General features: G+C 36.4%; 1 protein-coding gene and 1 long non-coding RNA gene across 2 annotated transcripts in view; one reads left to right on the plus strand and one right to left on the minus strand.

The window, feature by feature from the left end:
* LOC138836380 (uncharacterized) overlaps positions 1 to 10738 on the plus strand; it is a 30290-nt gene extending 19552 nt beyond the window's left edge. The window contains exons 2-3 of the long non-coding RNA XR_011374945.1: positions 8335 to 8438; positions 10685 to 10738. This is a non-coding gene — a long non-coding RNA (uncharacterized lncRNA). The remainder of the gene's footprint in view (positions 1 to 8334; positions 8439 to 10684) is intronic.
* The window catches only part of Acer3 (alkaline ceramidase 3), a 109445-nt gene that overhangs the window by 10550 nt on the left and 81439 nt on the right, over positions 1 to 17456 (minus strand). The window contains exons 7-8 of the mRNA XM_070034955.1: positions 16983 to 17041; positions 2438 to 2539 (exon numbers count right to left, since the gene is read on the minus strand). Coding sequence (XP_069891056.1) covers positions 2438 to 2539; positions 16983 to 17041 — 161 coding nt within the window. The remainder of the gene's footprint in view (positions 1 to 2437; positions 2540 to 16982; positions 17042 to 17456) is intronic.

Here is a 17456-nt window from a genome sequence, read left to right on the forward strand (position 1 = left end):
TGATCTTTTTTCTTTCTTTATTTTTTTGTTGGTCATGGGGCCTGAACTCTGGGCCTGGGCGCTGTCCCTCAGCTCTTCAGCTCAAGGCTAGCGCTCTACCACTTGAGCCACAGCGCCACTTCCAGCTATTTTCTGCTTATGTGGTGCCGAGGAATCAAACCCAGGGCCTCATGCATGTGAGGCAAGGAATCTACCACTGAGCCACCTTCCCAGCCCCTGGTTAATGATCTTTTAATGACTCTTAGTGTATATTAATAGATTAATTTCTTTGAAAAGTATATTCTAAGAATTTTTTTCTTCAGGTAACCTGCAATCCATGGAATGTGTTTTTATAGGAAATTTTTATTAACACCTCATGGAACAACTATTTTCTAGAACACATTTTTGGAAATATTAGTCTAGTTAGCTATCCACTCAAGAAAGTGGACACATGTTTCCTGTCATTATGGTTTCTTTAGCATCTATGCCTTTACCTTGTAACCAGAAATTCTTGGAGGAGGATATTATTAGCTTAGCTGTACAAATTAAGAATTTAAAATTTGGAGAGATTAAATTAGTTTATTAAGTTATTCAGCTAGTGGCAGAGCTGGAGCTCAAATTCTAGATTGTTCAATTCAGTGTATGCAACACTAACATTTATCAGAAAAACATTTTTCTAGACAACCCCATGAAATTTGGGGTACACAGTATATATGTATAGTCCTCATCCAGAGGATGAAGGGATGATGATCTATCTATGCAGCAGGTTCTGCTGGGTATTCCTCTTTGGAATCTCACCTAGATCATAAGTTTTATTTTAAATATTTTTATGAGCATACATTAATTGTACAAGGAGTAGGGGGAAACTGGGTGCTGGTAGCTCACACCTGTAATCCTAGCTACTCAGGAGGCTGAGATATGAGGATTACGGTTCAAAGTCAGTCCGTGAGACTCTTATCTCCAATAAAGTACTAGAAAACTGGAAGTGGTGCTGTGGCTCAAGTGGTAGAACGCTCTCCTTGAGCTGAAGAGCTGAGGGATAGCGCCCAAGCCCTGAGTTCAAGGCCCATGACCGACCAAAAAAAAAGGAGTAGGGGGTTCCATTGTGACAGTTTCACACATGTATATAACATCTCCCAATTAATACCCTTATCATTGTCCCTTCTCTCCAAGTTCCCAACACATTAGATCCTCATTTTGTAAGCAGGGTATATATTGCTTATTTATCTACATTGAAAGTCTATATATACTTACAAAAGTGTTTTACTATGGAAAATTTTAATATGGAAAAGTAGGCAAACTAATAATGTATCTATTATCTAATGTCAACTATGATCAACTCTATGTCATTTCAACATTCCTCCAATTCTCCTTCCCTCACATATTAGTTTGAAGCAATTATTGGATATTATATAATTTTCTTTCAGTGTACATATATTGACAAATTTTACAGTATATATAGAAGATGATTATTTAAAACATAAGCACAATACCACTGCATACCTAAAGTATTAGTAATAATCCTTAATATCAAGGATTTAATTACTTATCAGAGTTTCATATGTCTTATAAATTTGTTCTTAAAGTTCATTTGTTTGAATTACAATACATTTGGTTAATCTCTCTCTTTTTGGGGAGGAGGAAAGGAGTGGGTACAATCAGACCCAGAGTCTCATGGGTTCTCGACAAGTGCTGTATCACTAAACTACACCTCTAGCTCCTTTAATACATCTTTTAAATTTCCTAATCTATGTCAATCCTGTTTTCTCTACCATGTCTGCAATTTATTTGTTGCAGAGAGAAGGTCATTCATCCTGTGAGTTTCCCATATTCTGAATCTTGCTGTGGCCTCCTTGTGGTGCCGTTCAGAGTGGTATAATCCTCTGTCCTCCATATTTATGCAACATTGTTAGGTCACAGAATTTGGGGTTGAACTGACTCATTAATCTACTTAATGTGCTTATTTGATGGCAATGCAGGCCCAGAAAGTGACCAAGCGAAAGACTAGAATCTGGATACCTAAGCTTAAGATTTCAAATCCTGTCATATGTAATTGCTGACAAGATGGTAAAAGGAACTTACCTTTCTTAGAAAATAAAATTAACTATATGAAAGTCCACGTTTATGTATATGCATTTCATATGCTTTTTACAAATAATTTTTAATTCAGTAAAACATATCAGGCAGGTCTCAAAGATATAATAAACATCTGATTGACTATAGTTCTATGATGTATACACACAAAACACCTGAAGCCTACAGAAGTTATCAAATACTCTAAGGTTCAAATTTTCATGTAATTTAAATAAGTATTCTTAAAATATAACTTTATTGTATTGTACAATATCAACATTGGTAAAAATTTATTTCAGAGCACTGGTATTTCTATATACCTATTAAATCCTCTACTAATAAAATGCTTTCCAAACAATTTCTCAAGAAGTGAAATGTATCTTACCTCAATGAATAACAAAAGATGTTATCTATGTTCCATAGTAAAAATCCCAATAAAAATATACCCAAGGACGTATAACCCAGCCCTCTAAGCCAGGGGTACACCCTGTGGGGAAAAAGAAAAGCAAAATTAAAAAATTTCCAGTTATGCCATGGTTAGTACTGAAGTCACTGCCTTTGTGAAAAGGAAAAGTCATTAGTATAAAATTCTTCAATTTGATACATATGTATGTCACACAACTATATTAATTAAAAAATACCCTCTTGGGTCTAAATAGTCCTTCTGACTCCTAAGTAGTTGGGACTTCAGAATCAATCCATTCCTGTACCTGAGCATTTGTCAAATATATATAGCCATTAAAAAGGCAAAAAAAAGAGCATTACCAAAACTTTTGTTCAGTATAAAAGGAAAACAGTCTGGTAAAATTACCCTACAACTTCTTCAGTGCCATGGAAGAGATAAGTGGATGGTGTTAGAATGAAAATGAACTGAGTCACATGTTCTGTCAGGTAGCAAAGTTGAAACACTCAGATATGTGCACATACAATCTCATACTCATTCATGCACAATCATTTTATAATGTATATTGAATGCTTACTATTTGCGAGTTATTGTTCTGAGCATTTGAGTGGGTTAATAGTTAATAAGACCAAATCCCCTGTTCTCTAGGAACTTACAGTATAGTTGGGGGAGGTAAACAAGTAAACATAATACATTACTAGTTGCAACTGCTTTACAAAAAAGTAAGGCCTAGCAAGAAAAAAAGGTGATCTAAAGGTAACCTTTAGATGGGTGTATAAATCTCCAAATAAATCCTGAGGGAGGTATTATTTTCACTGATGAGGAAACTGAAGATTGGTGAGTTACCTAAAACATTGACAGTAGTTTTTTGGACTTGAGAGTTTTAATGAGGTAGACTGTGTGTGTATGGTGTGTGTGTGAGTTGCGTGCACCAGTACAGGGGCTTGAACTCAGGGCCTCACACTCCTACTCAGAGGCTAGCTTTCTACCACTTAAGCCGTAAACCATTTCCAGTTCTCTGACAGTTAATTGGAGATGAGTTTCATGGTTTTGTCTGTTTGTAGTTTTGTCTGCCCCAGCTTGCTTTGAATGCTGATCCTCAGATTTCAGCCTGCTGAGTAGTTAGGATTATAGGTTGATGTGAGCCAATGCACCAGGCTGATTGTATATATGTAAAAAATATGTATCTAATGAATACATCTCTAAATACGATCAAACTAACACCACAATAAAGATGATATATATTCCATTACCGCCAAAGCTTAGTTTGCATTTTTTAGAATGGAATCTTACCATATATACTCCTTGCATGATTTCTTTCATTTGGCATTTTAAGATTCATTCATTCATGTTGGTGTGTGTCAACACTTTTATTGCGGAGTACTATTCCATTCAATGGACACAATACAATTAGTGTATCTGTCTAGATTCTGGTGCATATTGTTTTTAGTTTTTGACCATTATAAAAAGGCATCTATGAACATTCGTAAATGTGTGATCGAAGCTAGGATCTTGCAAATTCTAGGTAAACATGCTACTGAGCTACTTACTCAACCCCAGAACTTTTTTCTTAAGCAATAGTGCCAATTTTACATTTCCACTAGCCATGTAAACAGGTCCTTGTTAAAACACATCCTCATCAACACTTGGTATATCAGGCCCCTTCATGTTGCTGTTCTAGCAGTGGCATCTCTACTAGTGTAGTGGCATTTCACATATTTCATTGTTTTCCATTCATATTTCCTAATGGTTATTATTGAGTATCATTTCATGTACTTGTTTGCTATCCATATATCTTATTGGATAAAGTGCTAATTGTTTATCTTACAAACCCTCTCTCTATATGTATGAGATAGAGCTATGAATATAGAACATCTATCTTCAACAAAAGTCCTTTGTTATATATGTATTTTATATACTGAACATGTATTTTACAGATAGGTTCTAAGTATGTGACTTGACTTTCACCTTAAACGCTGTAGCTTTGAAGAACTAAAATCTGTAGCTTCTAAGAAGTTATAACTATGCTTGCCCAGAATGGCCTTGAAATCCTGGGCTCAAGTGATCTTCCTGTCTTCTGTTAGCTATAGGGACTATTGGTACATACTTCCAGACCTAGCTAACAATCTGTAATTTTGATGAAGTTTATTATTACACTTCATAGTTTTTGCTTGTGTCATAATTAATGATATTTTGCCTGATTGGAGGCTGAAAGACTTATATATTTTTCTACTAAGTTTTATAAATTTTTGTTTTACATATAGATATATGATTCTTTTCTATGGCATATTCATAATGGGGCTAGAGATGTAGCTTTTTTTTTTTTTGGGTCCGGTCGTGGGGCCTGAATTCTGGGCCTGAGCGCTGTCCCTCAGCTCTTCAGCTCAAGGCTAGTGCTCTACCACTTGAGCCACAACATCACTTCCGGCTTTTTTGTTTTTGCTTATGTGGTGCTGAGGAATCGAACCCAGGGCCTCAGGCATGCAAGGCAAGCGCTCTACCACTGAGCCAACTTCCCAGCCCAGGGGGATGTAGCTTTCATGTAACTTAAAGAGGCATTCTTAAAACATAACTTTACTGTGTTGGACAATATCAACATTGGTAAAAATTTATTTCAGAGCACTGATATTTCTAGATGCCTATTAAATTATCTGCTAATAAAATGCTTTCAAAACACTTTCTCAAGGAGTGAAAGTCAGAGTGCTTGCCATGAAGGAAGGAGCCCCTGAATATGAAGAATGGACTCCAGCACCACAAAAAAAAAAGAAAAAAAAAGATAGTATTAGGTTGAAATTCATGTTTCCATGTTTTTCCCTTAAGAATATACAATTGCTACATGCCTATAATTCAAACTACTTGGGAGGCAGGAGAATTAAGAGTTGGAAGTCAGATTAGCCAAAGTTAACAAGACCCTATCAGAAAAAAAGTCCAAATACAAAAATGAAAAGGGCAAAGGGGCTGGGAATATGGAGGCATGGTGTGGCTTCAGTGAAATGATAGTACTTGCCTAGCTAGCATGTGCAAGGTCTGGGCTCTAATTTCCAGTACTGTGTGGGGGAAAGTCAGTTGTTCTAAGCACAATTTGTTGGTCTTTTCTCAACTAAACAGATAATCTACTAAGTTAAGGGGCTTTTCTCAGCCAGATGAACTAGACACTTTTTATTTAAGATGAGGCAAGTATTGATGTGTGGGTCTACTCTTGAATGTTCTACTGAACTTATCATTTAAGTATGTTCTATAGCCTTAACAGCTATAATACTACACTGTCTTGATTACATCAAGCACAGTAAATACTCCAGCCTTTTGGGTGATGGAGACTGAACCCAGAGCTTTGTTCCTATTAAGTATGCATCTGTCCTCTAACTGTGCTCTTTTTTCCCCCCACAAGTGTGGGCCATTCTACATCCCACTCATCTGATGTGTATGTCAGAATTGAGTTTCTCAATTTTTACCAAAAAAATTTGAGGTTATATATATAAATATATATATACATATATAGTATTATATATATATTATATAATTATAATAGTATAATATAATACATATTATATAATTATAATTATATATTATAATATAATATATATTATTATATATTATTATATATATTATATATATATATACATATATAGTATTATGAGTTTCCTAACTTATAAAAGGTTATGGTTCTCCATTTATTTAGGTTTGCATTTAAACTCTCAGCAAAAAAATTTACAGATCTGACATGTTATTTTAACCCTGAACATTTGATGTGTTATAAATTGTACTTTTGTTTTTTTTTTTTTTTTTTGCTGGTCATGGGGCCTGAACTCTGGGTCTGGGCGCTGTCCCTCAGCTCTTCAGCTCAAGGCTAGTGCTCTACCACTGGAGCCACAGTGCCACTTCCGGCTTCTTCTGTTTATGTGGTGCTGAGGAATCAAACCCAGGGCCTCATGCTTGCAAGGCATGCACTCTACCGCTGAGCTACCTTCCCAGCCCCATAAATTGTACTTTTAATAACCTTTTCTCCTACTCACCGCTAACACAGAAATAATGATTTTGTTTGAATTCTAACTAGAATCTGTGACTATGCTAGATTTTTGGTACATTTTCTGTGATTTTTTTTTCTGTACATAATCAGGCTATCTTCAAAAACCATCTTGGGCAGAACATCCACTAATACAATGTTGAATAAAATGGCGATCCTATCTTTATTTTATACTTGATGTCAAAGGGAATTTTCAAAAAACATATCTTGACTATTTTTACTAGTGTGTTATGTGCTATAAAGTTACATCTTTAAGAAATTCCTGGGCTGCTATATCTTGTATATACATTTTTCTAATTTGGGGAAGGGAAGGAAGATAACAAAATGCTGAGATAAGGATACAGGTTGACTCATTGTAACAATGAGATGTACAAGACACTGTTGAAAATGAACTTTACAATTTGGGAGGTGGGAGAAGTTGGAGAGGTAGGGAGGGAAGGGATGGTAGGGTAAAAACAAAGGAGGAGGTAACAACAGTCAATAGGAAGTGAACTCATTACCTTATTCATGTAACTGTAACCCCTCTGTACCATATCTTTACAATAAAAATATATATAAAAAAAATTCCTGGCCTGGGAATGTGGCTTAATGGTAGAGTGCTTGTTTTGAATGCATAAAGCCCTGGGTTTGATTCCTCAGTACCACATAAACAGAAAAAGGTAGAAGTGGTGCTGTGGTTCAAGTGGTAGCATGCTAGCTTTCAGCAAAAGAAGCTCAGGGACAGTACCCTGAGTTTAAGCCCCAGGTCTGGGGGAAAAGAACAAAGAGAGTGAGAAAATTCCCTTTTATCACTAAGGCCATTTGTTTTGTTTTTAAGTAAATGGGTATTGAAATTTACAGAATGCTTTTTGTAAATCTGCAGATATGACTAGGCAGTTTTTCTTCTATGTGTGTGTGTATGTCTGTGTATTTTTTTGTTGGTCATGGGACTTGAATTCTGGGCCTGGGCACTGTCCCCGAGCTCTTCAGCTCAAGGCCAGCACTCTACCACTGGAGCTACAAAGCCACTTCTGGTTTTCTGGTGGTTAATTGTAGATCAGAGTCTCACAGACTCTCCTTCCCAGGCTGGCTTCGAACTACAACCCTCAGATCTCAGCCTCCTGAGTAGCTAGGATTTCAGGTGTGAGCCACCAGTGCCCAGCTTCTTCTATATATTTTTGTTGTTGTTGTTGGTCGTGGGGCTTGAACTCGGCCTGGGCGCTGTCCCTCAGCTCTTCAGCTCAAGGCAAGCACTCTACCACTTGAGCTACAGCGCCACTTCCGGTTTTCTGGTGGTTTACTGGAGATAGGAGTCTCACGGTCTCTCCTGCCCGGGCTGGCTTTGAACCTTGATCCTCAGATCTCAGCCTCCTGAGTAGCTAGGATTACAGGTGTGAGCCACCGGCGCCCGGCTTTCTTCTATATTTTTTAAATATGGTGAATAGAAATACATTTTCAAATATTTTGTTATTTTAACTGTAAGTATTTGCATATAAATGAATGCAAAAGGTGGTTAATTTAAAAGCCATCAGGAAAACACAAATGGCAATATATGAAAAGGACGTTATTGCTATTGCTTGATGAAGGTTCTCAAGAGTAGATGCACTTGTAAAAATCATATTCAATTTTTCAGAGTTTATGACAGCCACTATTTGGAGAAGGCAAGAAAGAGCCCCAGGAAATGTTTCAGGACTCCCAGAAGGGTGACAAGATGGGCCAGCTGTAGAAATGTGATGGTGATATGATCACTGAAATGAAATGCTGCCTATTTTCTGCTTCTAAACTTACTTACCATGGCCACTTTTCAACTCTCTTCAGTGGTTCAAAGTAAAATTCTTCTGGGGGTGAAGTGAAATGAATGTCTTTGATTATCCAGGTAGCAGGGCACGGAAGAGAGAGCAAGAACTTCATCAGCACATGGTCCATGCAAGCGAAGTACAGACAAGATTCTGGGGACATACTACCCAAACATCATCAGGGGTAAGAGTATAAAATACAGATGTCCCTCAAAACATGTCTGGACTCACAGTCTAGACTGTTCGCTTGTCTGATGTACTGCTATCATCTAAGAAGTCCCTTTTCTTCACCTCCAGAATTGCCCCATTATCTCTTCTAGATTAGATTTCCTATCTTGAATCCCATGCCGCCTTTCTTCTTTTTGTATTACTCTCTCAGTTTATTGGAACAAGTCCTCTTAACAGAAGTAAACTTCCATAATAGTTTATGGGATTTAAACTTTTTTTTTTTTTGGTCGGGTTTTCTTTTTGTAGGGCTTGAACTCAGGTCCAGGTACTGTCCCTGAGCTCTCTTTTGCTCAAGGATAGCACTCTACTACTTTGGGCCACAGTGCCATTTCTGGTTTTATAGTGGTTAACTGGAGAGAAAAGGCTCATAGACTTTCCTGCCTGGGCTGGCTTTGAACCACAATCCTCACATCTCAGCCTCCTAAGTAGCTAGGACTACAAACATGAGCCACCAGCACCCAGTAGATTTAAAACTTTTTAGTAGAACTTTAACATATGAAAAAATATTTTCTCCATATTTTATTGTTAGGTTGACTACAAGGTTTTAGGTTAGAAATGATTTTTTTTTCTGTAGAAATTTGAGAGCACTGATTGACTATCTTCTAGTTTATAATGTTGTTTTTACAAGTTCAAAGCTATTCTGATACCTAACCCTATCTCCCAACTCTTACAAACTTAAGAAATCTTCCTTGTTACAGAATTCTGCAACTGACATGGATCTATTTGTATCCTTGTGCTTGGTATCCAATGAACTCTCTCAGTTTAATAACTTGGGTCTTTCAATTGTACATATTTGTTTTTGGAATTACTGTGATAAGTACTTCCCTTTCATTTTCTCTGTTGTCTATGCTTTCCACCCCTCTCCCCTTCCCCTTATGGCCCTCGGCCTTTAACCATTCATTCTTCTACTCGGTAATAATTCTTATGAAGAATTCTGTTTTCCATTTCTTTCTTTTTTTTGTGTATTATACTCAATGGATTCTTGAACTGGACAACTCAAAACGTTCAATTCAATTTTATATTTTACCATAGTTTTAACTTTTTATTCACGGAATATTTATTTATTTTGGTGCTGTTCCTGAGACTTGAACTCAGGACCTCAGTGCTGTCCCTGAGCATTTTTTACTCAAGGTTAGAGCTCTACCACTAGAGTCACAACCCTACTTTCTCTGTAGTTAACTGAAGACTGGACTTTCCTGCCCAGGCTGGCTTTAAACATGATCCTCAAATTTCAGCCTCCTGAGTAGCTAGGATTATATGAGTATTACTTTTTATATAGCATTTGGAATTATCTGATTATCACTCTGCAAGCAGGAGAGGCGGTGAACAGCCAGGCTCCCCTTGACATGGTGGCATCTCAGGGATCCAGTTCTTTACAGATTCTCAGAGCAATTATTTATCTCAAGTTGCCTTGCTACCTTCTTTTACTGGAGGAAAGTCTTGTTTTCTGGCCTTGTCCTGCAATGATTGTATACCTCTTATAGTTCTGTTTTATGTATGCACGTGTATATTGGTGGGAAACAGTTCCAGCTACCTTCCTTAAATCTGCCAAAATGTTTGTCGGCTGCTTTGTTTTGATTTTGTTGGGGTGCTGTGTATGAAACCCAAGGCCCTTGTGCATGTTCGGCAAGCACTTTCATTTATTTATTTTTTATTCTTTTGTCGCTCATGGGGCTTGAACTCTGGGCTTGGGCGCTATCCCTGCACTCTTCAGCTCAAGGTGCGTGGTCTACCGCTTGAGCCACAGCACCACTTCTGATTTTCTAGTGGTTAACTGGAGATAAGAGTCTCATGGACTTTTCTGCCCAGGCTGGCTTTGAACCATGATCCTCAGATCTCAGCCTTCTGAGTAGCTAGGATTACAGGTGTGAACCACCGGCACCCGGCTAAGCACTTTAATATTGAGCTGCATAACTGGGACCCAACCCAAAACCTCTGTCTTCTATTGAGGCTACTGAAATGGAAAGTTTGGTCTCCTGGTAATTTCATATTGACAATGACTTAAATACTCATTTATCACTATGGTTTGTATTCTGTATTTTGGATTCTGTATTTTCCTTATGTTTGGATTCTGTATTTTCCTTATGTTTCCTTGAGCTCAGCTAGATATTCAAACAGTCTATTGCATCTTATCCAGAATTTCTATGTATTTGTTATAGCAGGAAATATCTTAGCAGGCATATTAAAACAGAATTTTTACAGTTTCAGTTTGCTATCAAGAACCTTTATGGATAAGCACAATCTTGGACTCCAGTAATTACCAAGTTAATTAAGACTTTAAAAAGCTCATAAGGTAAGTTGGCAGACAGGTAAGTAGATGATAAACAATACTAAATGAAATGATCACCAAATGTAAATACAAGAAAGAGGCTGTAACAAGGCAGATGAAAGATGATCTTATTTTATAGGATTGCCTCTGCTAAGTGGTTTTTAAATATTTGTCACTGTGCTTCTGAAGGTACTGGTATTATATTTATCAGACGAGTTAAGTCAAGGATTATGTTTCATGTTATTTTTAGATTTCCCTAAGGTGATTAAAAAACCAGAATAAACTGGGGACTTCGCATCTAGGAAGAAAGCACATACTTTTTTCTATTTTTAACTAAATACACAAAATTCTTGGATATTACATATAAAATAAATATTAGAAGAGTCTTCCTTGGAGAGAAGGTGAAGTAGCTAAAAATTAAGAATTGAGAAGTGATAGTTTCCTCCACTTAAAAATCATTAATATTATTCTAATAATCATATCATAATTTCATGTAGTTAGGGGGGTACAATATGGTGTTCATATACAGTGACACCCAATGTGGAATGACTAAAGGAAGCTAATTAATATATTTATCTTTTTGTGGTAAGACATTTGAACTTTAGTGTAAATATAGTCACACCTAGATATGTAACAGATATTAAAAACTAATTTCTCATATTTAACTGAAACTTTGTACCCACTGACCAACATTTCTCCATTCCCTTTCTCCATTTCTCTATTTCACTCTGTACTATGCAGTTTTAGAATCCATATATAGGTTACTTCATGAAGCATTTCTCTTTTTTTTTTTGACTGGTTTATTTCACTTAGCATAATACTCGCCAGGTTCATACACCATGTGTTTTCTTTTTGTCTAACATATTCCAGGCTTGAAACTTACGAAGCCACCAACTTAGCAACAACACTAAGCACAGACAAAATGATCCCCAACAAAACCTACTTTTTAGTCAAAGGGCCATAAAAACACAGAAAGAAAGAAAACTTTCTAGGTAATAATTTCTCTTCTATAGCTAAATACCATATAAAGAAACTTTGGTTCCCAACCCAAGCCATACAGTAAACCCAGAGCCAAGACTTGTGTTGTTATAGGCCACAGGAAGGCATTCCAACCCCTTACCTAGCTAAGATGACCAAGAAGAGAGCATGGGACTTTCCTTCTCAAATAGCAGTGTTAGGAAGCTGTGAGGAGTCTGGACCTCCATCTTCACTACCCCTACTGGAGAATCAGAACGTTTGTCATTGGCCATATGTAATAAGACAACTGAGGTGTCAGAGGAGACCACATGGTGAGAAACAATTAGCTACTCCCGCCTCTTTCTTCCAGAATAGTATCAGGGGCTGTAAGGCTTGTTAAAGAAGCAGAAATTCCCCCCCAGCCCAGCAGTTAGTGAGGATCATTCTCCAACTGGGCTGCCAACGGAGACTAAGACAGAACCTGACCTTCTGAAAGTATATGATTGTAACGAGGAGGCAGGCACTCAGGGACCTGTGTGGGTGTATAAAAAAAAAAATCTAAGTTTTGTGTTATTGATGTATCAAAAGGATGGGAGAAAAAGAATAAGACTATAAAAATTTGACATTTGATGATGGAATGACTAAAATCTTTCTCCCCAAAATAAAACAACCCAATTGAAGAAATTGAGCCAACCACAAAGATTTAAAACCCAATGAAACTCACAAAGATCTTGAAAGCATTGAGAAATATAATCTTATCTATAAGGAAAGACAATTCAAAGGATAGCAGATTTCCCATTAAAAATAAAAGTGAAAGCCAGAAGGAAGTGGCATACTTTTCAAGTTCTGAAAGAAAACTATTGTCAACCTAGAATCCTATATCCAGTGAATACTGGAATAAGATAAAAAAAATCAAGACATTCTCAAGTTAAGAAAATCTAAGAGGATATATTGACAGATCTACCTTGAAAGAATGGCTAAAGAAACAAAAAGGCAAGAAGGAAAGAAGGATATCACAATACCAGAAAGGAAGAAAAAGCAATGGTAACAGTAAGATTGTGGAAAAATAAACTTTCCCTCTCCTCTAGAGTTTTCTAAAAATATATTACAATTGAAGCAAAATAATTAATTCTGTCTGATCTTGTTCTGAACTTATGTAACAAAAATATTTCAGATAATTATATTTTAAATGAGGCATGGTAAAGTTGAATTCCTAATCCTATACTTCAGAATGTGATTTAGTTTTGATAGGGTTATTGTGGGTATAATTTTAAATGAATAGGGTAGGGTCCTACTCCAAGAAGACTGGTATCATAATAACGAAGAGAGAGGAAAACAGGGAGAAGACCATGTGACAACAAAAGCATAGCCTATATGTCAAGGAATGACAATGCAGCCAGCAATCTAGGAAAAGGTAAGGAAGGGTTAGTCTACCTTAATCTTTTATTTTTGGCTTTCACAAAATATATGCCTTTTATTTAAGCTATATAATATGTAGTATTTTGTTACGGCACACCTTGCAAACTAAAAGAAGGTAAAAATGTCAATTTAATAAAAAGAGCATCTACAAAAGGCATATTGCTAACATTGTGCTTAAAGGTGACAGACAGCATGCTTATCCTCTAAAACTGGGAACAAAGCAAGGATATCTGCTCTTATAATTCCTATTGTCCTGGTAGGTCTTTCTAGTTAAGGCAAAAAGAAAAAAAAAAGAATTAAAAGCATACATATTAGAGAGGAAAATATCAAACTTTCCATCTGTAATAAATCTCAAAAATACTCTTTGTACTACTGACTTTAGCAAGGTAGCAGAATAGAAACTAAATATAAAACACAATACATTGCTTTGCTATGTAATAGCAATGAATAGTTCATACAATTTAAAAATACAAAACTGGGTTGGGATGAAGCTTGGTGGTAGAATGACTAGCATATGCAATGCCCTTGATTTGATGACTCCTGTTGGCCCCCACAAAAAAATGAGCAAGATAAAACAAACAAACATAATGCAACTTATAATTGCTTAAAAATGAAAAGTAAACAATGCTGATGAAAGAAAAACTTTCTTTTTTTTTTTTGTTTTCGGTGGTTGGGCATGAACTCTGGGCCTGGGCACTGTCCCTCAGCTCTTCAGCTCAAGGCTAGCACTCTACCACTTGAGCCAAAGTGCCACTTCTGTTTTTTTTCTGCTTATGTGGTGCTGAGGAATTGAACCCAGGGCCTCATGCATGCAAGGGAAGCACTTTTACCACAGAGGCACCTTCCCAGCCCAAGAAAAACTTTTAAATAAATTGAGAGACATATTTCTTGGTGGGTTGGATGACTCAGCATAGTAAGGATGTCAACTTTCTTGAAAGTATGAAGCATATGTAAGTAAGTTATCAAAATCCCAATAGGACTTTCAATATAAACAATATTATTCTAAAATTTATAAAGAGGCTGGGAATGTAGCTCAGTAGTAGAGTGCTTGCCTATCATGTATGAGGCTCTGGATTTGATTCCTTGTATTGGGAAGGAAAGAAGGAAGGAAAGAAGGAAGGAAGAAAGGAAGGAAGGAAAGGAGGGAGGAGGGAGGGAGGGAGGGAGGGAGAGAGGGAAGGAAGGAGACAGGCAGGCAGGCAGGCAGATAGGTAGATAGGTAGGTATAGGATCTGAACAGTGAGACAGTTTTGAAAAAGAATGGAAAGGAATCAACTTATATGATTTGAAGGCTTGTATAACTATAGTAATTTAAACCGTGTAGTATTAGAAAAGGGACAGGTATATTGATCTATGGATGAATAGATAGAACAGAAATAGGATCATACAAGTATACCCAAATATTTTTTCACAAAGGTACCAGAGTAATTCAATGAAGAAAGGGCAGTGTTTCAATCAGTAGTCTTGTAGCAGTTAGAATCCATAGATAAAAAGAGCACCTCAACTCAGACCTTATATAATTATTTAAAAATAAATCATGGACTTAAATGTAAACTATAAAAATCTATAATCTGCTGGGCGCAAGTGGCTCACGCCTATAATCCTAGCTACTGAGGAGGCTGAGGTTTGAGGATCGTAGTTCAGAACCAGCCCGGACAAGAAAGTCCGTGAGACTCTTATCTCCAATTACCCACTAGAAAACCAGAAGTGATGTTGTGGCTCAAATGATAGAGCTCTAGCCTTGAGCTGAAGAGCTGAGTGACAGTGCCCAGGCCCTGAGTTCAAGCCCCACAACCAACCAAAAAAAAATTCATAATCTTTTAGAAAAAGTATAGGAGGAAAATCTTTGGGATCTATAGTTAAGTATATAGAATTCTTAGATTTGACAGAAAAAGTATGATAAAAAGAGAACTAAAGTTGACTTCATCAAAATTAAAGATGTTTGCTCATTAAAAGGCCCTGCAATGAAGAGGAAAAGCCAAGATACAGATCAGGAGAAAATTATTTGCGAACCATGTATTTTACAAAGAATTAGAATCTCAAAATTCACTGTAAAAGCAGGAGAAACTGTGCTAACCATGGGCAAAGACATGATCAGGTATTTCACCAAAGAGGTCATACTGATAGCAAATACACATAGGAAGATATATTCAACATCATTAGTTATTAGGGAAATGCAAATTGATCGTACGTATCATTAGTACAAACAATAGAATGGCTGAAATAAAAAGAATAGTGACAACACTAAATGCTGCTAAGGATGCTGGGAAACTGGAGCATTCAAACATTGCTGGTGTGAATATAATGGTAGAGACATACTGGAAAATAGTTCAACACTGAGAAAAACTAAAAATATGATTGCCATACTACCTAATTCCACTCTGAGCCTTTACTACAGTGATGGGAAAAGACATAGTCACATAAAAATCTGCTTGCAGATATTTATACCAGCTTTACAATAGCCCCAAACTGGAAATAATCTGGATGTTACTCAACAGCCACAGAAAGGAATACTCTGTTGATACATCCAGCAACTTGGATTAATCTTCAGAGATTAACACTGAATTGAAAAAACAATCTCAGAGGCTATATGCTATATGTTTACATTTATATAACATACATTCTTGAAACAACCAAACTATAAAAAAGGAAGCCAGAGATTAAGAAAGACGATGGAGGTGGGGTGGGGTAGGAAAGAACTAGATGTGATTATAAATGGGCAACAAAGGGATCCTTGTGGTGACAGAAATGTTTTGTATCATAACTACATCAATGTCAAAATCTAGTTGTTATTTTGTACTATGATTGTGTAAGGTATCACCATTGGAAGAAATTGGTAAAAGATGCAGAAAATCTCTATTGTTTCTTGCAGATGCATACATTTCTATAATTAACTCAAAATATTTTTAAAAAGAAAAGGAACAAATCGTTATTTATGAAGTACTTGCTATATAGCCAGCGTCTATTTAAGGCATTCTCATAAATCTTCATGAAATCTTACTATACTTAGGCTTATTTCCCAGATGACTTTGCATTAAAACATTATTTTTACTTGTGCCATCAACAGCTTTTATTGAAGTGTAAGTAAATTTGAGAAAGATATACTTTTTCTTTTTTGTCCTGGGGCTTGAACTCAGGCCCTGGGTGCTGTCCCTGAGCCCTTTTTGCCCAAAGCTAGTATTCTATCACTTTTAGCCACAGTGCCAACCTTCTGGTTTTCTGGTAGTTAGAGGTAAGAGTGTCACAGACTTTCCAGCCCCGGCTTTGACCCACGATCCTCAGCTCTCAGCTTCCTGAGTAGCCAGAATTGTAGGCATCAGCCATCTGGTACCTGGCAAATACTTTATTACAGGATTTTTTTTTTTTTTTTGCCATTCCTGGGGCTTGAACTCAGTGCCTAGATGCTGTCCCTAAGCCTCTTTGTGCTCAAGGCTAGTGTTCTACCACTTGAGCCACAGTGCCACTTCTGGATTTTTCTGATTAGTTTATTGTGATAAATTACTAGTAGCTAGGATTACAGGCATGAGCCACTGGTGCCTGGCTAATATAGGAATTTTCAAGGTCTTTATATACTAACCAACATTATATACATCCAAAAATATGTCAAAATAAAAATTTAAGCTTTCTTCAAATTCTTTGATTTTTGGAATTCTCATTTTCATAAAATGACCATTAACAACTTGCTAGAAGAAATAGTAATTCTTATATCATAATAAATGTTGGGCTATAATTTTCTATCAACATCTCTTCTGGACATAGAGATGTTGTTAATTATGTTTTACTCAATTTCTCTCATAGATTTGTTATAAACTTCAGTATACTTTAGTCATAGTATTGCTGATCCAAACTACTTACCATGTAACAATATAAATAGATCGAAGTACTAAAGTAAAGACCAACATTCCATACATGACCTGGATAGGAAAAGGAAATGAAGTCAGCGCAATCATTTCTTTGGCAAAGAAAGCACTTTTTGCCGTCAAAAGTCAATTAAACATAAACAATGATTATCTTTCATTATATTTTTAAAAACATAATTTTTAAAATGTGCAATTACATAATAGTTGTGTTAACCTCTAAGGAAAAAATTAGTGTAATAGATACTTAGGAACTGTTTAGGCTAAAAAGCACTGACTTTACCATAAATTAAGTGGAAGCACCATATAAAAGTTGGCATCCCTGTCTACATTTTACATGTGTTTGCTCTGTCTTTGCATCTAGCTACCTTGGATTCTAGGAACAATAGGACTGTGACTAGGATTGCTTAATAATAATTTATACTTCTTGCCCCAGGGAAACTGAATTTTTCTTTATTTAAATCTAAAGCTC

The sequence above is a fragment of the Dipodomys merriami genome, unplaced genomic scaffold (assembly GCF_024711535.1).
Source record: "Dipodomys merriami isolate MVZ:Mamm:240054 unplaced genomic scaffold, mDipMer1.0.p SCAF_25, whole genome shotgun sequence".
In the NCBI taxonomy this organism is placed as follows: domain Eukaryota; kingdom Metazoa; phylum Chordata; class Mammalia; order Rodentia; family Heteromyidae; genus Dipodomys; species Dipodomys merriami.